Source organism: Phaethon aethereus (assembly GCF_964289735.1).
Source record: "Phaethon aethereus genome assembly, chromosome: 7".
NCBI classification, from domain to species: Eukaryota; Metazoa; Chordata; class Aves; order Phaethontiformes; family Phaethontidae; genus Phaethon; species Phaethon aethereus.
In genome coordinates, this window is record NC_138583.1 from 23159704 (window position 1) to 23183765 (window position 24062).

The following is a 24062-nucleotide window of genomic DNA, read 5'->3' on the forward strand; positions in this document are numbered from 1 at the left end:
ATTCACAGTTTAAACCTTTCTTTCTAAAATGCCCACAGTTCTTGAAGAAAAAAAACATTAGAAGAGGATGGCTTTTCCTTCCCCATTTCCATGTGGTGGGTGAGGCCCTTCTCTCTGGGCATGCCCCGCTTGCCTGCCTTTAAAAGCAAGGACCTCTGAGGTACTGCAGGACCTTTGATGGTAGAGATACCAAATGGAGGGCTTCTCTGGCCAAGGACTTCCAAGAGAATGGTATCTCCCTTGTTATCAGCTGTGAGTATTTACTGTAGGAATACAAAGATAACCTGTTGGGCTGAGGTGCTACCTTTGCCGCTTGCCTAGGATGAGTGGTGGCCTACTAGACCTTGCATGGGGCCTATGGTGTTACTGCTTCTCCGGGGACTTGAGGCCGCTTTGCCCTTTCTTTTGCCTGTGACTTTTGGCTGTGCTTCCTCAGCTAGGCTGAAGGGACTGTAACAGCTTGTTTTTTCTTCTGAGGGATGTGGCAGGAAACACGGGTGCTGACACCTGCCCTCCTACGCGTGCTCCATCCACCACCCCCGTGTTCGCCTGAGGAGCCGTGAGAGCCCATCACTCCTCTGGAGAGGATTCACCCCATGATTTCAAAGCGCCCATCCTATTTCTGTTTTCTCCCTCTGTCCTTCCCCCCCGAAAAGTTCAAGTACGTCCCATCTCCCCCAAAAAGGAGCCGCAGGTAGGCCCGGGCGTCGCCCTGCCCGCCCCGTCCCCGCGGCTGCTGGTGCCGCCCGTAGGCTGAGCGCTCTGCCGCGGGTGCGCGGGTAGCGCCGCCGCCGCGGGGAAAGCGGTGCCGGGTCTCCGCGGGTCCTCCGCTGTTCTCCTCAGAGCCCGTCTCTTTATTATTGCTGTTCCTTCAAAAAAAAAAGGTCAAAAGTGAAACTACCGAGCGCCCTGCGGGTCCCCTCCCTACGCCCAGGTGCCCTCTGCCACGGCCGCCCTGGGGCTGCGGGGCGGGGTGCGGTGCCCCGTGTGCGGCCTTGCCGGGCAGGGCGCCGGGGTGGTCCGTGGGAGCGCGGGGCCGGGGCAGGTGACCGCGGGCCGCCTTTGTGCAAGGCTTCTGCCCGGCTACCGACCCTCGACGCGGGTGGAAGCGGCGTGTCCGAAGCCTGCGGGGGTGCCGGGGCAGCCGGAGGGTGCTGCAGACTTGTTTAATCCTAGCACGAGTGGGCAGGCGGCGGGTGTTAGCTCGGCTACAGTGAGGGAGGAGGCTGCCCGCCGCTGGGCTGTGCCGGGGCGCGGCATGCTGGAGGAATGCGGTAGATGCTGCGCGCGGCGAGCCTTTAGCTGGAATACGGTAGCGGGAGGGGAGTGATGGGGGTGGGGAGCGGCCTCCGAGGCACCTCTCTGGCGGGGAAGATCCTGTCTAGTTGGCATCTCTATGATCCCGGAAGTGAGTTGCGCCGGGGAGGGCGGGCGCGCTCTTCCTGCCCTGCCTCTCTATGGTGACTTTCCGGGGGGAAGGGCCGCCGCCGGCGCCGCGCGCCTGCGTGAGCCGGGCCCACTGCCCCCCTCCCGCCGAGGCCGCTGTCCGACGCGGTGAGCGGCGCCGGCTGCCAGCGCTCGCGGCGCCGCCGGTGCGGAGGAACGCGCGCGCCCCGCCCCCCTCGGCCCCCGCCGCGCCGGGGGGGCCGCGCCCCCGCCCCGCTGCGCCGCTGGCATCCCCGGGGCTCCGCGACGGCAAATGGTGGGGCCGGACGATGCCGGAGCTCCGGGCAGCGCAGCTGTGCTTCCCGCGGGCCGGCAGGAGGTGGCGGCGGCGGCGGAGGAGGCGGAGGAGGAGGAGGACGGGGAGCGGGATGGGAGCCGGGACTTGAGCCGGAGGAGCGGCGGGCCGGGGCAGGAGCGGCTGCTGCAGCGGTACCTGGCGGCGCTCGGCCCCGCCGCCGCGGCGGGTGGGAAGCGCTGCCCGGAGAAGCCCGCCAATGGGGCCGCCTACGCTGTGGGCCCCCGCAGCAGGATGACCAACGGGGACGTCGGCTTCCTGCTGCTGCCGCCGCCGGAGGAGCCGCCGCCTTCGCCGCCCCCTCGGGCAGGACAGGCCGAGCCGGGGCGGGATGAGCCGGTGCCGGGGGAGGAGGAAGCGAAGCTGCAGAACGGGGGCTTCCTCCTCTGCCCGCCCGGCCCGGGCGGCGGCGTCCCCGCGGGAACTGCCTTGGAAGAGCCGCTGCGGAGCTGCCGGCTGCGGAGCGAGGTGGAGCGGCGCGGAGGGGCGGCGGCCGCCGGCAGCCCCCCGCTGCCCCTCGGCCCGGGGGACGACGGCGGCAGCCGGGCGCAGGCCGCCCCCGGCGTGCGGACCTCCCGGGGCAGGGCGGAGCCCGCTGCCCGGCCCCCGGCGCCCCTCGGCTTCACGGACGTGAACCTGAATTCCCGCAACACCTACGAGGTGAGCCGCCGCCGCAGCGCCCCGGAGCACCTGCCCCACGGAGGGACGGCGCCCGCGGCCTCGGCGCCGCCGCAGGAGCCGGCGGAGAGGGCCCGGCGGGCGGGGATCGCCGGCGCCGGCAGCAGCTTTGCCGAGTTCTTCAGCAGGTAAAGTAGCGGGCGGCGTTGGCGCCCCCGGCAGAGCCCGGCCTTGAGCTGGGGTGGGGGTGCTGCCCCGCGGGGCGCGGGTGAATGTCTGCCGGGCCGGTTCACGGGGGGTGGTAGGGTTGTCCGAAGGACCGTGTGTCGGCGTCAGCAGTGGCGAGGCTGCTGGCCAGGCGATGAGCGAGTCCAACCCCGACGGGCCCTTTTGCCACCGAGTGAATGTTGGTGCAGCAGGAGAGGCTTTGCGGTGTGTGCGAGGGTCAGGCACTAGAGGTACCCCTGCTGCTGCAAACTACGTGGGCTTCAAACTGGGATTCACTTCGTGGGCCAGAGCGTTTTACTGTCTGAATGAACACAGTGGTACTGATCAAACTGCTTGGGGAATAAGGTGGAAATTGTTGGTATTGGAAGATACTTTCGGGTGATTCTGGGAATGGTCTTGGAAGTTGGAAAGGCTCATAAACCTTTTGCAGCTTGTTGATAGTGTAGACACGGTTTACTTACTGCAAAGTGTGGTGTGGAAAGTTTCAAGCACTAGGGTTTGTGCACAGATTTATTTGGCTTCTGTTAAGTTTCCAGTACAAAACCAAAAACTTTAGGACCTCAAGCTTTATTGCCTGAGCATTCTGTGGCATCACTCACTCTTTAACGTGCTGCACAGGAGATGCTGAAATTTCTTTTTCTATATTACTTATGTTTAAAGGGGAGGAGTTTAATTTCCAATTTTCTAACAGTTTTTATTCTCCAAACCCCGTGGGTTTTAGTTACTGTGTGACAGTCACTATAGTGATAGTACAGTGGGTCTCTCAATGTTTTGAGAAGAAAGAATAACATTAAATCTATTAAGTGAAGAATTGATGTAGAAGAGGAGAGGTTTGGTCTTGAGGCAGGATCCCAAACTGAGAAATAGGCTCTTCCTGCCAACCCTCAGGAAACCGAGAGGTGGATTCCTATCTGAAGATATGGATAGTGTCAACTGTAGGGTAAGTTTGATGCCTCCGCTTGGTTTCAAGGATAGGTTGAGAGATGTCCCTCTATTCCCACTATTTCCTACTAGTATTCTCCACTCCCATAGCCTTTCTTTTTTCTCCCATGGTACATGGACTGCAGTGTATTACCTCCCCTTTGCCTCATTACTTGAACACTTTGACCAGGAACAATCGTACTTGTTGCTTTTTGCCCCAGAACGATAGCTTAATGAAATTCTGGAGACTTTTTCTGATAGAAAAGACTGAACTTGGTGTGCAGTACAAGTTGTCAGTATACACTGTTTGCTGTTTTCAGTGAAAGCTTGGGTACTACATGGAAAAAAGTAATTGCTTCTATCCCAGCAAAAGCTATAGTGCTGACACATCAGTGAAAAAAAGTATTCGCCAGAGACCCAATTTCATAGCCCCTGACTGGCCCAGCTGTCTGTGACTCTTGTACATTTTGCCTGGTGAGCAATATTGGCTTCAGAGCTTGACGTTCAGCTCTGACTCTATGTTCTTAGAAGTGTTTTAGTTACAGCTGATTTCATCTAAGCAGCCAAAAAGACATCTACTAATAAAAACCACTTTTACTGATTTTTTTTTTTTTTTTTTTTAAAAACCCACGAACTTCTCTTCCTTGATAGATTTGTCTCTAGATACAGCAACACTAGAGTTTGTAGTCTCCATTGCTTGGAAAAGTGGTAATAAAACTTGCTTTTTATCATTTGAGTAGTTCTTGTCTTCTGAACTATTTCTGATACTTTAAGAGCTTAGACTTCTCACTTTTTTTAAACTGCTCAGATTAATTCAAAACTGACAGTTGCCATTGTGAGTGGATTGTTCTGCAGTTCTTGGAAAGATAAATACCTTGGCTCTCAGTGATGAGGACTCAAATTGTTAAAAACTGTCCTGTGATTGAATGTTGGTAGCAACTATACCTCCTTGTGAAGCTTCTCAGCAGATGGTTGCTTGAATTTTTGAATGAGCACAGAGCTATCAACGTTTCTCCCCAAAGTTTAAGTTGTACCAGGTGGCCACGTTCTATCAAAAGCACCTGCAAAGAGGGAACAACTCATTTGTGTGTTGTCAGAATGTGTACCTGCTCCCACAGTGTACGAGAAAAGCTACTGGATGTGCTAAGCACAGGTAGTTCGTCAGTCTGGAGCATCTTGTATAGGATGTTTCACACTTGTGATGCTCTCCGTCTAGTTCACAACCTGTCTAAAATTTGGTAGCTCCCATTGTTTTTTCTAATAGCTGTATCTATATGGAAGTTCTTTTAAAAGGTGGACTTTTCTTGCTGTTATTTAAAAAACAAGAGAAAGCAAGGGGGAAGTCCTGCTGCCTTCAGCATGAAAACTTCATCATTGTAATTGCCCAGTCAGACGAACTGTTCGGTCATGGCAGATCTGGGCTAGGAGGCTGCTGTTTACAGGTGCTTGTTCCCATCTCTTCAGTTATCAGACTGGCCTGCTCTGTAGGTCTTTGAAATCATCTGTATTAATTGTCTGTCTTTATTTCACTGAACCGGAGGAGAAACTGATAAGGTGAGGTAGGGGAAAAGGCGAGCAGCTGTCAACGCAGCATCTTACCTGAGCTCTGCGACAGGAAGAGTGGCTGTTCCCTGTAGGTTGTCAGTAATAATTTTTGTTTAAGATCATGTGAAAGTTTACATCAATGATTAAAGCTTTTTTTTCAGGTAAGTATTAGGTGTAATATTTGGCCCTGCGATCTTAAGTTGTATTTGTGCCAAATTATTAAGCCTGTCAAATCAATGCTAACAACTTTTAACTGAAAAATAATCGTGTTTGCTGTCTTTGTTCTACCTCTTTTTTTCTCCCAGCATGTGAAGTGGGATGCCTCAAGTAAATCAGAGGTATGTGGAGTAGAGTGCTGTGGCAAGGAAAATTGCATGACTATGGTCACTTGTCTCCACTGTGCTACTGTTATGATCAGAGCATTGAGTGGCTTCTTGAAAGTCACCTGTCACTGCTTTGTATTCCTGTGTATGATTCATGATACAGTCATCTATAGGCACTGTTCTTATGGTTTGTGGTCTGACATAGCAGCTTACCAGTGCAACACTCTGTTCCTAGGTTATTGGATCACTTTTGGGTAGCCCCAGTGGATTGCTGTTGGGTACAGAATGGTTCAGTGAACAGGAATGTTGCATGGACAGTTGAATTAAAGCCATGATGATTACCTGGATTGCAGTGTACGTTATCCCTCCAAAGCAGCACATACAGAGCAGAACAGTGAGCCAAAAAGAGCAAGCAGCAGTGAGTATTCCAGGGCTGAGAGAAAGTCACGGTGATTCTGAACCTCTTTCAAAGATGAATTATGCTTCATAGTTCTACATGTATGTACCAGGCATCTTCTCAGCTTGTGTTAGATACATTCCCTTCTGAATTGTGTATTTACTAGATAAATTTAGGTATCTGGTCGTTGGCAAAGTTTCTTATTCCTGGATTCAATACTTGCTGTTGACAACAGCAGTAATACTTACTTTGTTGTAGTAAAGCACCATTTTTCCCAATACTTGTTCTCCAGAATTCATCTAACAAGTTTTCCTGATAAAATCGCAACAAGCTTAATTCATAACTGCCGCTTCTTGTAGGTCTTTAGTATGTGCTGTGAGCAATAGATGTAAGGGGTTGTAAGCATATATGGTGGTTGGTGCACACATGCTTATAAAAACTCTTTAGTTTCATCCTTCCTTCCTCACCCAGAACGGTGGTGCTTATTGTCCAGAAATTTTGAAAAATCTTCACTCATGGAGATGATAGAAAGTTGAAGGGAGTCAGTATTTGTAGGAACAAAGAACTGAAATCACTGAAGCTCACCTCTTTCTCTCCCTCTTTATAAACACAGTTCTGTGATTCAGTAAGTAGGTGGTTCTTCAAAAGCTGCTAATCTTCTTGCTCCTACAGATGTCCTTGACAGAGAATGTAGAGGGTTGCAAAGAGGTTCACTTCCCTGAGTATTGTTATGTGTGTACATAGTAGTAAATTGAAATATAAACTACAGATCTAGAGACATTACTAAGTGGCACGTGAACTATATAGCCATATAGTCTACAGTTGCATCTTGTCAATGTTTAATACCAAAATCAATGTTTCTTTTGGTATACAGAGTTTTTCTGTTTCATAAATCGACATGAAACTTCAGGGTATGTACTGTGCATCTATGAGGGATAATCTGTTTTGTGGGGTTTTGGTCAAAAATGAGTCAAATGGGGAATGAGCTGACCTAGTTGCGACAGATCATCTGAATCTTCTGTTTTTGTAAAGATCAAAGAACATACTGATGAGGACACTTCACAATGCTTAATTTATATTCCTGTGTTGACTGTACCTATATCTTGTTCAGTTCATGCTGGCTGATACCGTGAAAAGCTTGTGCATTTGATTTTGGGGTTGTCTTTCCTCCTGTCAGATAAGGGGAGGGCGGGGGGGGAAGGTACAGAGTGCTCCTAATGGGTCAAGGAAATACACTGACAGTATATTGGAAAGATAATTGGAGAGAAGAGCTAAGGGAATACAACAAAGCTTCCCCCCAGAAATTGTGAGGGCACCCTTCACCCTTCTGTCTTTGTCAGACCTAGTTTTTTGCTTTCTCTAAGCAATCTTGTAACTTAAGTGGACAAGCAGATACTTATAATTGATTTGAATTAAAGCTGACAGGAAAAAGTAGGCAAGAGCACCTGGACCCAAATCTGTGACTGACTTCAAACAGTATTCTCTTTTCCTGAGTTAGAGACATAATTAACTTGATATAAACAGGAAAAAGCATTCATATGATCAAAATGAGAAGCTTCTCTGTAGATTCTTCATTCACTGTTTGCTAAGGATGATTTATTTATGAAGTTGTGTTGACATGTTTGCCAGTTCCTGGCTTTCAGTCATATGAATAACAAATATGATGACAACTTAAGTAAGGGTAATTCCAAAGTAAAACAAACTGTAGCAAACTTTGAAGATGAATGCTCAGCATTTTTTTTTTTTTGGCTCCCAGCTTTTTAATGACTGTGTAAATGGGAAATTTAACCCAAATTATACAAACTTTTTATTCATAAAAAAGTCAAGGAAATAGTCTGCGCATTTAAAGTTTCTCTCACAGATGCAGATCCCACTGTAGAAAATTAAATCTGTATGGCAGTAGCCTTGTTTTTATTAGTGAGCCAGTTCCAAGCAGCTACAAAAATGAGCAAGTCCTCAAGGTCTAGGAGTTGAAAATGCCTGTTCGAGAAAGTTTCACTCCCAGGCCTCATGATGTATAGGTTTTAAAGAGTTTTGTATTTCTGAAAACCACTAGCAATGGGTGTTTCACCATAAGTATGTAAGCTGCTGTGCACCCATGTTATTTTGGCTAGTATGTCTGTTGAATAGCAAACCAAAGTTAAATTTCAGGTGCACAAGTGGAAGAATCATACACTGATTTAACTCTGGATAGGTATCAGATTGTTCTATTGCTCCAACTTCTGTCTGCAGCCTGTGTTGTGCCTGCCCCTGCCCCCCAAAAAACCTGACTAAAATAGATGTAATTTTTAAGACCTTAGAGCCATACGTATAATCTTCATCAATTTGAACTACCCAAAGTATTACTAGTAATTTCTCTGCTCTCCTTGGTAGGCAGTGTCATATTCTATGTTGGTACAGATATTTGCACTGGGAGCCTTAGATTCTTAACAGGATTTTTTTTCCCTGAAATAAGTTCTCATTAAACTAATGCTGTAGTTTTTGGGGGATTTGTGTGTGGTTTGTTTTTTTTTCAAGCCAAACAGCTGAAGTTGCTGTTTAGTGTGCAACAAATGGTTGGAGTCACAGCTTGTTTCACTTAGAGGCATTTAAACTTAACCTGAATCTTCTCTCCCCTTCATTTCACAGAAGGCCTTTTTCATTCCTTGGTCTGTTCAGCTTATTTTGTGTCACAGAATTTCTTACAGACTCAATATATTGAGAGTAGTGTGACAAAGTGAATAGGACCTCTCTTCTGAATAGGCTATGACTAAAAGGAGAATGTTTTACATGGAAAACAACCACCAAAGGAGTTCACTTTAATCACAGCTGGCCTCTAAGAAAATGATAGTTTTATGCTTTTGCTCTTCTGGCTGTTCAGTTATTCATTAGGCTATTTTGTCTTGATGGTTTAAGAATAAAAAAAGGAGTTTAAGGATTTTGCTCACATTTCATTCACATGGATGCAAAAATTGTTATTCTTCTCTTTTAGTTTCTGGGAACTGCTGAGATGTTTATGATATGAAGCCTGTCCTTTTTTTTATCCCTTACTGATCTTGTTTGTTTTTCGTCTGGGAAGGGACTAGGTCTGTAAGACTGGGTGGTAGGCATTGCTTTAAGCTTCTCAGCCTCAGACTGTGCTGTTCTTCTCGGCCTTTTTATTACTGCTTTCTAAGGAAATGAAGCTTAGGCAGTTAGTGCCTGATCTCTCTAAGACTGCAGCCTGTTAGCCAGGTTCAGTCAAACATCTCCGAGACTGAGAGGACTCGAATATAAAAATCCTACAGGGTTTTGAATGAAGGCTGAGCATAAGGAGAGCCTGCAAAAGAGAGACACTGCTAATTTGGCTCTATTTGCAGAAACCAGTCAGCTGTGTGAACCACCTGCAGAGCATATTGCTTCTGGCCCAGCACTGGGGTAGCAGTGTGAGAGGCGGATGGATGTTGTATGGGTGAACTTATGACTTCAATTAGTAGAAAACTAGTTTTGATGGACATAGATGAGTTTATTCTTCCAGAACTTCTGACAGCCAAACACTCAGACTGGTGTTCTTATAAATTCCTTTCCCCCGACTGAGAAGAATACCTTTAGCCTATGGGAGGAAGCTCTTTGCAGTTTTTCTCCATCCTTTTCCCAGGTAACAAGTGATAGGACTACAAGAAATGGCCTGAAGTTGTGCCAGCGGAGGTTTAGATGGGATATTAGGAAAAATTTCTTCACTGAAAGGGTTATCAAGCACTGGAACAGGCTGGCCAGGGAAGTGGTTGAGTCACCATCCCTGGGGGTACTTAAAAGTTGTGTAGACATGGTGCTTAGGGACGTGGTTTAGTGGTGGACTTGGCAGTGCTAGGTTAATGGCTGGGTTTGATCTTGAAGGTCTTTTCCAACCTAAATGATTCTATGATTCTAGCTTTTTGTTGTAAACTTCAGGGGTTTTGCAAGTTGCTTGCTGTTGCTCAAATTCTGTAGGCAGCTGGATGGTAGATTGGGCAATTTCTTCCTTGCTTTGGTAAAATACAAAGCCGTCAGGCAAAACTGAAAGGAATCAGGCTCTTGCATATTAATATCAGCTCTCTAGCAGATCAAGAATGGATTTTTGCCTTTTGTAGTATTTCTGTAATTTATCACTGAAGCAGTGACATAAAATATATTGTGAATTGCTAACCACAGCAGAAACCTGATCCACTGAGTGGCTATAAAAGTAGTACAGTAGTACTTTGTAGTACTACATTACACAGTTAAGTAGTCGACAGGCACTCTGGGAGCAGAAGGGAAGAATGTTAAATGAGGTTTAACCAGGCTGGTCAGAGTAGTAAGCATTGCCAACTCTTGGGACATTCTTCAAACTAAAACTCTTCCCTGTGTTTGAACTACAGTTCACAGACTTGCAGGTCGTGTCAAAGGCTGGAACTATTTCTCACCTTTGTCTTGAAAAAGTATCTCGTCCGGAAACATTTGGGCTGTAGGTATAGTGACTGCCCTGATAAAGCTGATGACTTTCGCCTTAACTGGGAGTGAGTTACTACTAGAACAGTTTTGGGTAGTTTCTTCATTAGGCTGTGCCTTCGTGAGATACCTTGGTGAGCCGATTGAAGAATTTGCCATTGTCAGGAAACAAAGGGAATGTCTCTTCCCTGCTTCTGGTATTTATTTGATCCTCTGTGAGCTGCTGTAGCTCATTAAGCTGGGGAGTGAAAAAAATGTGGATGGTGTTCTGTGGGATTAGTGAGTTGAATTGACTTGCAAGGTATGGAGAGTCTTAGAATCAATGCAGAAGAAGGGAGTGTAGGACATGACTGGTGTGCAAGGAAGAGAAATGGGCTTCCCCTTAGCGGAGCTGAAACAGCTCAGCCATTATGTGTGTGTGTGGGAGGAAGGGGTCTTATTCCTCTAGCATTGTTTTGCGTAGAGTGTGTTGCTGGTTAACCAGCTGTGGCTTTGTTGGAGTATATATTCCTGGCCATGCAAGAAATAGCAGAACATCTGTAGTCAGCTTGTAGAAATTCTCCACTTGTTGCAGCTGCGATCTAGGACTTTGGTTTAGATTCTGTGGGCAAGTGATATTTGGTTATTATTACAGAAGATTGGCCATAGTGTTTGGTGTAGTGTCAAAATAGCTGCTGAACTACCTGATTAAATATGAAGCTGATAGAATAGTTTGGCATAGAGCTCTGTTTTGGTAGTTCACTCTGAAAAGTAAAGGTGAGACCACACTGATTATCTTCCTTTACTCTTTTTGTACTTGAACATTCTGAAATGTAACCATGTCTGTCACCCTGCATATGTGTCTGCTTGTGTACATATGTTTTGGAACGCTTGAGCCTGTTTGTAAAGCTGACCTGTGCAACAGTTCTTTGTTAAGAGTATAATGTAGAGCGTTAAAATACTGTTTACCAGTTAGTGTTCCGTACAGAGTGTTCTGTGGTATCATTAAATGCTTGCAACTCTTAAAACTTCCCAAGTGTTTGTGTACCTGCAGTAAAACTGTTTTGCCAGCAGAGTTTGTAAAGACACTTTGGGACTGGTATCAAGTAGGAGCTTGAGCAATAGGGTTCATCTAATTTAGTCTCTTCAGTGCAGTTCCATAATAGTTCTGTTAATCCTTGTGTCCTCTCTAAGAGGCTGGAAACCTCCTTCTTCTCTACTCCTCAATCCTTAGCAGCTACTCCTTGACAGTTCATTAGATTTCAGGTATACCTAGTTGTAGCCAAGACTTAGTTGACCAGTAATATCAATGGAAATGTCATAGTTTAATTTAAAAAAAAATAAAAAAAAATACTGCAAGCTTGGTCTTGCTGAAGATGCATGTTCTCCTGGTTAGGGTTTTTTGGTTTCCTTATTTTAATTTTTTGGGGGGAGGAGGGGGAAACCACAAAGTATAGCACTTAAGACTGCAGTTTTAGAGTATTACAGATACAAACATTGAAGTTCCTTTGGAGAGGGTGGTTTGGGATGCTCTTTGGGTTATCTTGGTGTGGAGAGAGAGAGAGATCTTTGTACTGCTAAAAGGTGCTGAAACTAGAAACATCCTGTAATAGATCTGTGTTTGGGGGTAACAAAATTTAAACAGAAGGTGGTGTCTAGCTTCTCCTTGTAGGTAGTGGAATATGTGAACTGTAAAATCAGTTGGGTCACCTCTTCTGTGACATAGGGCAGAGCTTGGAAACTTGTGCTCAGACCAACTGTATAAATGTATTGAATCAAAATGGGCTGGTGTTATTCTAAGTTATTACACATTTCTACATTTTTTTATTTCAATAAATTCTAAACATGTTCTAAATCTCCATGTTAAGAATTTTAAACTAAAACTAAAAACACTTGCATGTTAACTTGCAAATTAAGGTTGAAATGTGAGAGTAAAGGATGAGTTGAAAAGTATATTTGGAAAGTAGACATAAGCTCTCTTTTTATGCCCTTAATATTTTTATGTTCATGTCATTTTTCCAGCCATAATTAATAATGTGAGAAAACACTTTGGAGCACGTGCGAGTGAGCAAATCGCTCCTGGACAATGTCATATAATTAAAATATAAAATAACAGGGACACACTATCCATTGGTCTAAGAAATAATTACTGTGCACACTTTGAACATAGACTGTAACACTTTGGACACTTCGCTATGAATTCCTACAAGTGGTCTACTGTATATAAACAGTTTAAAATGTAGAAATAGAACCCTACTTTTGTTGCTCTGCAAGCTTTTTAAGTGGCTAACCAAAAAGGTTTTATTTCCTTTTAAGGGTTCATTATTTATGCTTAGAGTTAAGTTATGTTTGGTTTTGTATGTAAATTATCGAAAAGTCTTGTTTAAAGCAGGGGAGCTAATTGGCTATAATCAAGCAATGTTTTTCTGCTGTTATTTCCAAACTGCTGTGCATAAGGCCTTAAGAAAGTGGACAAGACTTGAGTATGAAGAAAAATTCTGTTGTGTTCTTAAGCAGCTTTTGCGTTTTACATATGGTAAACCCGCCAGTGGGAATGCAATAATTCTTGTTATGTACTTAGTTATAGCCATGAAGAAATATGGAATCACAGGCTTGCAGGGGTCTTCAAAATTTGTGCAGACTGTTCTGAAAGTATGGTTTTAAGTCAGAATGATTCTTTAATGCTATACCTGTAAAAATGCATCTAAAACAATTCCTGGGACATACATCTTCAAAATCCTCCCTGATACAGCTTTCTGGATAAAGAATAAGTAGTTTCCTTATCAGTCTCTCTATCGGCTAATGCAAATTTCAACCATAGACTGATTTTGTGTGCCTAGGAAGCTTATTTAAAAATAAGCATGGGGATGGAGCAAGAACAGGCTGTGTGCAGCAGCAGAGCTCTAATCTTCCTGGAGATTCAAAATCCATTGTATTGTAATACATAAACAGTTTTTAATGAGTTTTGTTTCTTCATATTCCTTTTACAAATTCTGAGGTTTTGTGGGAATCAATGGATTTTTAATGTGCTTTAGTTATTGCAGACAGATGCAACTTCCAGGGTTTTTAACTGCATTTTTGTAATGATATTTAAAACAAACAGAAAACCTAGACTGTTTTTTGTCCAACTCGGTGCTCATTTGTAGCATTAATTCCATGCTGGATTCCCCCCTCAGCCTTTGTGATTCTGGAAGGAAAAGCTATATAGGATAGAGTGAGGATGCTCTTGATGTGATGCTGATTCCTTCCTTTTTGTGTCTTGCTTCCCTGGATTTAACATGAGACAGCCATCTTATGCAGCGTCTAATAACAGATGCTTAATAAAAAAGGAAAATATAATCAACCTTTCCTTTGTCAGTTCTTGTGGCTTTCAAAGCTTGATTCCTCAGTGCTTCCTGGTTATCATAGATCTTGAAAGGTGGATGCAATGAGAAGAAATGGTTGTTGATTGAAAATGACAGTAAATCAGATGACGTGTGTAAAGTAAAAGTCAGAAAAATGTTTTAACAGTAACTTTTTTTTCTAAAAAAAAAGTAATTTTCAGTACTCTAATATAACCTGAGGTCACTTGTTGGAACTATTTTATTTGTAGATCAGTGAGTAAACATTTTGAGCAATGTCAAAGTTGCCTTGCAAGGGAAATAAATTAGAGAATAGTGGCCTAGCTTTCAGGATCAAGATTTAAACACAGTATTCACTTATTTCTAAGATAACTCCAAATTCTGAATATTTTATTTGAAAAAAATTGTTTCTTTCATGCCATGCTTCAAGTTTTTACAAGGATTGCTTTCCAGGGATGCCCCCAGTTTTTTATTTCTGACATGGTGCAGCATTTTGAATTAGGTTTGTTGGTATATTAAAGTGAACTGTAGTGAAGCATGCTTGGTTGCTCAGGTGTGACACTAATAATGATCACGTGTTTTATGCTCTCTTCTGAGACCATCTCCTTGTCTCTAGTTGACACCACCTGATTTTTGCCATTTTTCATAGAGTGGGATTAACAAATTGGAGAAAGGTGGGCTCATTTTAATACGCTTCATACTGATACTCATCTTAAATGGCTCAGGTGTAAGATCCAACCTTCCTCTGCACTGGAAATTTGTATATAGATAACTAATAACTAAAAGCAACAGAACAGGTCAAGCTTGGGTCTGGAGGTGGAGTTCTAAGGACTTGGTTCTCTTAACAGGTAGTAAGAAGTAGAATGATGCTGCAACCTTTCCTTAGATGCAGAAGAGGCAAATTCCTATTAGGACACCTGTCTGCTTTGGCTGACTAATTATCTCTGAGTTTGCTATGCATCTCAAAAATCGGATTGAAACAGCATTACTAGACTCACTGGCTAAATAGTTAGGATGGCTTTCTAGGCAATCCCCTTAAAAGTACTTTAACAATTCAGAGTAAGCCATACACACCAGGACTGCATTTTAGCTTGCCATCTTGCAACTAAATTGCATTTCACAGATTTCTAAACTACTATTTTCTCTTTCCTCTGATTCTAGCACAACTCATGCTCCCACTTCTCTGCCAGGTTAGAAGAGCTGTGCTACAGAATGACTTCCTTCAGTCCCGTAGCATTCCAAGCCGAGTCTGGCACTTCCACCAGTGTTGAATGGATGGGTTTAAAGGCTACAGGTTACAGCTTTATGGAGGGAATGGAGACATGAGTCATGATCTGTATCTTGTTTTAAAGCTAAGGACTAAAGGCAAATACCAGCTTGTGAATGCTGTTTTCAGGTGTTATTGTTAAGGATGCTGGACTCAAATGGGAGTTTTAGGGGAAAAAGGGGAAGTAAATGAAGTTGATTGCTTCCAGTAATATAGTACTATATCAATAACATCAGAGCTCTGAATCATCAGAGATATTTTTCTGGCAGTCTCCTTTGAGGCCCAAAGTTAAGACTGGAAACCCAAGGATGTGCGTTTGGAGCGGGAAGGAAAGAAACTTCAGGTTTTTTTGGGATGCACAAAGCAGCAAAATACACATAGCCTGTTGTTAGTGGCACACAGTGGAGTTGTAGAAAGGGAAGATCCATGTGTGATCTTCATTGAAAGAACTGTAGTAAAATGACATCTAGCTTGAAACTAGATTTGAGTTTGACTTTTTTGGTCAAACAGAAGACTACCACAAGATGACTTAGCACTCCACCTCTAGGTATGTCTAGCCTGGTGACTTTCCTACCTGCTGATATTCATGGTTGCTGCTATTCAAAGCAATTCAGCTTTCTTAGTGGCTGTTGTGCAAATATGGCAGCCCAGTTTCTAGTCTGACATTGGATGAAATTTAAGATCAAGCGTGAAGTAATTGTCGCTGGTATTTTTCCCGTAACTTCCTCAAAAACTTGGAAATCTGTCATCCTCTTCAGCTGGCACATATAGCTGGCTCAAAGAGGGAAAACGTTTTGTGTTCAGATTTTGGGGGGGAGGCAGAGGGAGCCAGAACCCCAAAGTAAACAAAAAAATTCCATTAAAATACCAAGTTCCATCTGTCCCCTTCTGAGACTTAATTCTAACTGCGTTTAGACTTCACTAATATATCTTAAACAGCAACAAAAAGGTGATTTGAAAAGCAAAAGCAGAGTGGAAACAAGCAATTGCATTACTAGAACATCACAGCAATGCCACCCGTGGAAATGGTTAACATCTTTGAATTACTGTACTGTCAGTGTCGTGAAACTCTTGCACAGAGTGCTGTGGGCACAGGCAGGAATAGGTGAAGCACTGTTGTTAAATGAGGAAGAAAACTGCCACGTGTAGCTGTTACTACAGCTGTTGTGGTTGTGTGACTGTGAGAGCCTGTAGGCTTTTGTATGGTATAATCCAAACGATGAACGATGTTAGGAGTAGATGTCTTGGTATGTGCCAGTAATGGCTTCTTACTGTGTGGTGCTCCTGTTGCTTTTCAAGCTCTTCAGTGCACCTACTGAAACATTTTTGAGCGTCACTTGGGAGTGTTTGAGAGTGTTAATAGACATTGCAGTGTAGTTATATAAAACTAGCAGGCAAAAAAAAACTTGCAACTTTTCCTCTGGGCTTTTGTAAACCAGAGCTTAATTCAGTGAACTAATTTAATACTTGAATCCCAGAGGTCCTTTCAACAGAAAGCATTATTCAGTTCTAAAGTGTAAGCTTCTTTTTAAGGAATTTTGATGTTTTCAAATGGATTTTGAGATTCTGTACCAAAATGCTAATGTCTTTTCAGTCCATCTCAATGGATGACTTTTCCTGGGATCTGTGAAGCTCATACATATTCTAAGCAGCAACAAATATCAAATCTAGTACACTTCCTGCGATTCAGTGAATGCAATTTGTAAGCATTCACAGATGCTGTTCCTTAACAGGGCTGTTGTAAGGCTTTACTGTTGTCAACAACACATCAGATGTGATACTTCTAGCTGCCAGAACAGTGTCTTAAAAGTGTCTTTCCATCTTCAGTAAAGCTTATTTGTAAACCTTCCATTAGTTTCTCTTGGATTAGAATTCCTATGCGAGGTTTATTCTGACAGGATATAAAGTTTGACCAGCTTTTTGCCTTCACAAGAAACAGACTTCAATGAATATCTGCTCAATAAATGTAAAATTGTGTATTTTCACTTGTGCTTTCATAAAAAGTGAAACAAGCCTTTGCTTAATTCACTACACCAAAGAATACTAAAAAAATCCCCAAGTTGCATTACGGTGGGAACTACGTTCTGGATGGTTTAAAAAACAAGTCTTTTAAGAGCCATGAGCATACCTAAAATCTCTTGTACAGAAATACTAGTTAAAACCTTCTGTGTGTTTACGCATTTTTTCCTTTTTAAATCTGCCAGCTTCCTGGTTAATCATAAAATAGCTTTGATACAGTTACAGGTTGCCGTCAATGTTAAAGACGTACATCTTTTCAGCTTCCGCAAGTGCTAGAAGCAACGGAGCTGAACTGCCAGGTAATCCTGGTGGAATTCCGTACTGTGTGCAGAGACCAGGTGATGATTGCTATCCACGAAGTCAGGACGCATGAGCTATTTCGTATTTCAAGAATGGTACTCCAGAATGTATATTCCTGCATACCTGCTTTTGGGAAAAAAAAATCTCCTCCAATTCAGTTTCAAATACAGCTGCTGCAGTAGTTACAGATTTAAGGACAAAGCTGTAGTGTAGCATTTAGGGACATGTTGGTCTTTAGAATACTTTGTCTTCAGGAGGGAAAGGGAGTATTCAAAGAATTGCCAAGGACAAGACAATGAAAGAGGTCTGTGAAAGGTGTCCTGTACTTTTGAAATGAGCCTTTGCTATTTACGTAAGCACACCTTTTGCATCTTTTTCTTTTATGGATGGACCTGTTCATTTCACTAATGGTACACCATCCTGGGATTGACTGAGGACAGTGTCTTTTAAAAATGTTGGTATCATGACTTGGCTTTTTTGTCAGCCCTTCCTTCCAAGTCATGTGTCCAAAACTGCTAGTTTGTGTTCTGGGTGCTTACTTTGCTTCCACAGGTATGGACTAAGATATTGCAGGTTTCCGTGATGGAGGCAGAGTTGTGAGATGCATGGATCACAAATAATGCTTACTAGAACACCTTGTATTAATTAAGCTATTATCAATAGCAACAGCTTGATTCCATTAATAGCAGGTATTCATACAGTGCAAGCGATGATTCCCAAACATGCTTACTTGCTTAGTGGGCTGGAACAACAGCTGGGAGACCTCCACAGAAGTGGAAGAGTGTAGTGATGCACCAGCAGCTTCCATGTGGGCGTTAAAAAAAAAAAAAAAAAAAAAAAGTCTCAGGGCACTATCTCATTCATTAGGTGTGTGTGTAATCCCATACTCCCTGCCTGTCTATAGCAGCTGCTGCTTGCTTGAATGCAGTCTCTTTCCTTTTTTTTTTTTTTTTAACAAGCTGTTGTTGATGGTAGTGTGTGCTGGTGGCCTTGGAGAGACTGAGCAGAGTCTTGGTGTTCTGAGTTTCTTGGTTCTCCTGGATTCCACAGGACCTCTAGTCTCAAATTTACAGATTCCTGGGAGACTTTCACACTTCAGCAGCTTCTGCTTCTGCTCTCCAGCTTGCTGTTTTCTGGTGGCTAGATCTTCCACTAAACACCAGTATCTGTAGAGTCCATTTGTGCAAACTTGCACAGAAGGGATTTTTGTGACAGGCACAAAAATGTTAGTTACTTGTTAGTTTCCCAAGTAACACAAAAAACATTCTGGGAACTGAAAAAGTTTGTGTCTGAAAGCTATACAATGTCTTACAAACACTAACAGTTCCTAATTGTAAAACTATGCTGCATGGTCAGAGACCCTGATAGTGCTGGAATTTAAGAGCAGCAAACGTGAATGCATTCAGTTTGAGCAGGAAATGTATTTTAAAATACAGCAAATGCTGTAAGTGAAGAATAAATCCGCTTTCCAGAGGAAGAGCGTGAAAGTACAAGGTTAGCTAGTTAGCACTGCACAAAAACGTCTTCCAATACAAGTGCTCCATATTCTGTTTGCTCAGAGGTCAGCTTGTAACCATCCTGAGAAGTAACCTTACAGATTACCGAACTTCTAATTCCTCTCTGGTTTTTATATGTTTCTGGAAAGTAACTTTCCAATATTCAGAATAAAAACACTTCTTTCATTTTCAAAGCACTCATACATAGCAGGCTCTGTGGGAGCTTGTGATCAGAGTCAAATAGTACAGCCGTGTATCTTGACAACTGGTTGCTAATACGGTCTTGTGATGGTTGGCTTTCTGAGAATTAAAAGAGCAATGCAGTCCTCTGCCTGCTTGAGTGTCATTGCTTTAGGCACTGGCAAAGGTTATCTAAGGTTAAACCAATGCTGTGTGCATGTTCCCTGGTTTTCTAGTCCATGTTATGAAAGTTGAAGGTGTGAAGATTGCAGAAAATGTTAGTAGCAGTAACAGTTCACAATCTGTTTTTTAAATGTGTAAGTTACGCAGTGATTTCCAGCTGTTTTCTTTACAGCTGCCAAATAGCTCCATAAGATATGCTAAAACAAACCCCAAACAAAAGTCAGAGCTGTTGTATGCTGCTAACTTATATTTAAGTGTTCTGTATTATTAAAAAAGCTCTGATATTACATAAAGTAGCTTAGAATTCAGAGGTAAAACTGAGTGTTAAGTACAAATATTAGCATCAAAGCACCTGTAATGAAAGCTGCTCCACTTCAAGTAATTATTTTAAAGTACAAGATAAAGTTAAATGCACACTGCTGAGCAATCTCTACGGTGGTGAACTTGGTTTAAAGAAATGTGAGTAGAAATACCATCTGTTTATATGCTTATAATAAACAAAAAGAAAACCCTCCTCTCTTTTCAGAAACTTTTTCACTAAAAGGACAAAGGAGCTCAAACCTGCTGTCCAAAGTGCTCCTGGCTGGAAGTTGTTTGGAAAAGTCCCACCCAGGGAAAATCTTCCAAAAGATTCCAAAATTATTCAGCAGGTGAGTAAACATCACACAACTTTAGGTGGAAAACTTGTAAAAATTAATGCATAGATATTGCAGTTGTCTGCTGTTGCCTCCACACTGTTACTATACAACGATGGAGTGCTCTGGGAAGACTCTTTTAGGGCTTTATCTAAAGAATAGTAGTTACTGCAAAGGAGTTTGAGTTTTATGATAATCTTGTATATTCTTCAGTGCATCTCGGTGCTTATAAAAAGATGATACATGTTCAAAAAGCATTTAAACGGTTTTGGTCAACACATCAGAACTTGTACTAATTTCGTGTGAAACTTTGCCTTATTTAACATAATATGCTACAGTTATGTTAATGGTAAAGTGATTGTGCAATACTCTAGGCTTCCTTTATGAAGTTCAGTTCTGAGTTACTTTTGCCTATTTTGTGCAATAAAACCATAGTCATACTTAGGTACTCAGTTTTTCTTCAAACTAGATATTAATCTAGTAAAATTTATCCTCTTAAAGCATTCTTGGATATTCTAGTGTTAAAAAAACTTGTGTTTTTTGTTTGTTTTTATCTAACTCATCTTTCCATAGTCGTCCTTGCCTGGAAGACTTACTATCTGGGTAACTTATGACAAATTGCATAGAATTCTGAAACATGTAATCTTGTTTCATTTAGACTTTTAATCTTACTCAAGGTATTTTTGTTTCAAAATAGTACTGTAAGTTGAACTTGTTTTGGAGTTACTGGGGTACTACAGAAAGGTAATTCTGATTTTTTTTTTTCCTTCCTCTGATACAAAGTTGCGCTTCCATATATTCATTCCTGTGGAATCTGTCTGTAATTTGCTAAAATAATAATAAAATGGCATCGTCTTTAAAGATGAGCAATTGGTAATGTATGGTTAAATTAATGTTAATGTGTGAGCCTGAAACTGAAAGATTTGTTGACATAAGAAATGTGAATGTCCCTTGTGTTGGTGAAAACAGTAGCTTGAATCTCTTGTGAGCTGCTTTCTCTGTCTCCTTTCTTAAATTCCATGTAAGCTGATGTGTTTGGCAGGTGCAGATGGCTGTGAATGAAGCAGTGTTCAGCCATCTTTTAGAAAGAGCTTCGTGGTGAAGAGGGCCTTTTGCGAGCAACTAAAGTAAAAAACAAGAGGTTCTTTTTGAAGGACTTCAATGTAATGGGACTTGTCACACAATAAAATGTTGTAGGAAAATGATGAGATTGCTTTTTCTATAATCTTGTGGGTTGGACTAGGTGGCCTTTTAAAGGTCCCTTCCAACCCAAACTGTTCTATGATTCTATGACTTACTCTGAAGTAACCTGAATGCTTTATCAACATTTTCAAATACAATTTTCCTTATTTAAATGGTTTCCCTTTTTGGGTGGGAGAAGGTGTGTGTTCTTAGTTTACTTGCAGATGAATGCTGCTGGCCTTGTGCTATGAAAATACTGCGGTAAAAATCCAGATGTCTTTCCCATCCTGAGTTATGGAGAGTGTGCTACCAGTCATCTGCTTCCTGAAGAAGTAATGAAGATACTTGTTCTGGAGACCAAGTCATAATCTGCAGAAACAGTCTTATTTTCTTATCCTGCTATCCCTCAGTGACTGTATTGTCTTTAAATGTGATTGAGTTGGTCCTAGCCACTAGTCATGTGGTGTGTGTTATAATGGTTGCCAGATTAGGGTCACTATTGGATTTATATAATTTTGAGTAATGTGTCTGTAATAGCTAATATTTTTAGCTTTTTATTTAGCTAAAGGATGCATGGTCTTTAGATAAATCACCATGAGCTAAGATACACAGTTATCAAAGGGGGATCCAGATTGACGGTATACTGCACAGACTTAGATTTACAATACCTGAGAAAATTTGATTCTTAAATTGAGAGATGACACTAATGTCTCCATATTTAACATATGTCAAATGTCTTGTATGTGTGTTTAGAATTTACAATATAGCTCCTTGTGCATATGCCTTTGAAGAAAAGCCAACCGTTTTGTTTCTCAAAAATGTTCAAATTTGCTAAGCTGGTGATGGGTTAGAATGAATATAGGTGCACTTGGTTATTGAAGATCAGTGGAAAATACTATCTTCACTTTTGAATGGCTGACTGAAGTCCCTAAATTCCTCACTATGCATGAGATGCGAGTGAGGAGAATATAGGCAAGAATGCAGTTATGAGGCCTTTAAGAAGTTGACAGAAATTTGATTAAAGCTTAATATGTTCTGTTCACAAGTAATTCTGTGAACCTGGCAGAATGCTTCATATGCAGGGGAAGTTTGGACTAGATATTAGGGAAAAATTCTTTACTGAGAGAGTGGTCAAACATTGGAACAGGCTGCCTAGGGAGGTGGTGGAGTCACCATCACTGGAAGTGTTCAAAAAACATGTGGACGTGGCACTTCGGGACATGGTTTAGTGGGCATGGTGGTGTTGTGTTGATGGTTGGACTTGATGATCTCAGAGGTCTTTTCCAACCTTAATGATTCAGTGATTCTGTAATATCCTACACAGAGTGTCTCCACAAACTTCCACGTTGACTTTCTAAATTGAAGTCAAGGGATTAAGTGTGATCTGAAATATAAACCCCACATTTTTTCACAATTTTTTTAGCAATCCGTGGTCAGAACAATGGCTACTCACTGTTTACCAGCTTTTGTAAACTGAGCCTCTAGGTGTAAGACTACACAAGTGGAATGGGCTTAAGCTGTAGGCAAGCTGTCTGTGAGGGAGTTCACAGTAGTTTATTATTAGCAACAAACCTTGCCATTCCTGAACAGCTGTGGCATTCTCCATGGTTGAACACAAAGTTCTGTGACTTTACTATTGCCAGTGGCTAGCTTTGGGAGGGTGCAAATAAACCTTTGGTGAAGGAACTCATTACTGAGTCAGCATCCTTCAGATGAAAAATGAGATCTTAAGAAGCCCTTTTGCAGGAAAAATTAACTCATGACAGGAAAAGCTTCATAACTAATAGAAGGAGGAAGTCTTTTGGGTAGGGATAAATACCTATATCAAAGCTTTACGGAAATATTGCAAAGCTTAAAGGACTTTCCTATTAGTAAAACAAGAAAAAAATTTCATCATTGTAGATCTATAGTCAAAAGGGTGATAGAGCTCCCATGCCCCGTTTCCTTCCTGGCTGATGGAAGCTGCCTCCTGTGTTATCTTTGTTTTGTTAAGGATTATGTAGTAAATTGATAATTACATTTAAATGAATGCTTGTGGCTCCCAGTCACTGTCTACCAGCTAGACATTGCTATATATGCCTCTACAGAGAAGTCAGGTAGTGATTCTAATACCTTGAATAACTTCCAAGAAAATCTGGAAACTTAACTTGGGATACTGTTTCAGACGTTTTTCAGACAATGATGCTAGCCAGCTCTGCCTTTTGGAGACTGTGTCAGGAATATTACTGTACATAATAAGAAACTTTGTAAGTTTCTTGGGCAAGTTTCTTAGCATATGCAGGAGAAGATAAGCGTTTTTGTTGAAAAGCAGCCTGCGGGGTTTGCCTGGCTGGGGCAATGGCAGAGTCCCCTGCAGCTGTGCTGCCTTCTGCTTGCTCTGGGCAAGATGCTCTAGCTGGGTCAGAGGGTGGAAGTTCTTGGCAGCTGCGTCTCCCTGCTCGCAGCTGCTGGCATGCTCGGCTCTCCTTGGATTTAGAGCTGCCCAAGCAGGATGTGACTGAGGCCAACTCTTTTGCTGGACATCTCCCTCCTCTGGGCTTCCTTCCTTCACTCTTTTTCAAAAAGGGAAAATAGCAACTCCTTAGGACTGTAAATGTCCAATGCATTTGATGGTTTTAGGAAGTGTGCCTTTTTTCATGAAATGCAGCTAATAAAACTGGCTATTATAACATGTATATGGTCATTAGTGATCAGTCTGGTAAATTCTTTTCAGTCTGTACAGAAATCTGCTTTAAATTACACTGCTGAAACATTTTAATGCAGAAGTACTTAAAGCAGTAACTGACTTGTGGGCTGATGTGTAACATTTTGGTGTGTCTTGACTGAAGTGTAAGTTCTATGTAAAAATGCAATCTCAATTTCATTTTTTTGTGCTTACGGTTAAAGAAAAGTGCTTTTAATCTATGATCAAAGTGATGTTGAATATCAAGCAATTACACTTAGCTCTTGCATTTTATTAAAGCAGTCTTGAACACTTTCTATTAATTTGCTTAAAGCAGCATGGTGATTTTTTCCCTAATATGCCCAAATTAAAGTAAACTCAAAACATGGAAATACACATCACGAGAAAAAGAAAAGTAAAACATACACCAAATTCACTTTATCAGCAGTTTTAACAAAGTACTGTCAGTGACGGCCTTAAATAAAGGGGGGCGAAGCTTTTCTATTCAAATCTGACATATCATGAAAAGTTTGCAGTGTTTTAGAAATGATTGCTTATTAAGAACTGAAGTAAAGCCATCTTTTTCAAAAGCTGTCACCTTGTGTACAAAATGGAAGGTA

At 42.3% G+C, this 24062-nt stretch overlaps 1 protein-coding gene across 1 annotated transcript in view; it reads left to right on the plus strand.

Annotated features, from left to right (window-relative positions):
* Positions 1–1672: 1672 nt before the first annotated feature.
* The window catches only part of TBC1D12 (TBC1 domain family member 12), a gene marked incomplete at its 3' end in the record, with an annotated part of 44964 nt that continues 22574 nt past the window's right edge, over positions 1673–24062 (plus strand). The window contains exons 1-2 of the mRNA XM_082002024.1: positions 1673–2547; positions 19490–19613. Of these exons, the coding sequence (XP_081858150.1) occupies positions 1700–2547; positions 19490–19613 (972 nt within the window). The 5' untranslated portion in view covers positions 1673–1699. The remainder of the gene's footprint in view (positions 2548–19489; positions 19614–24062) is intronic.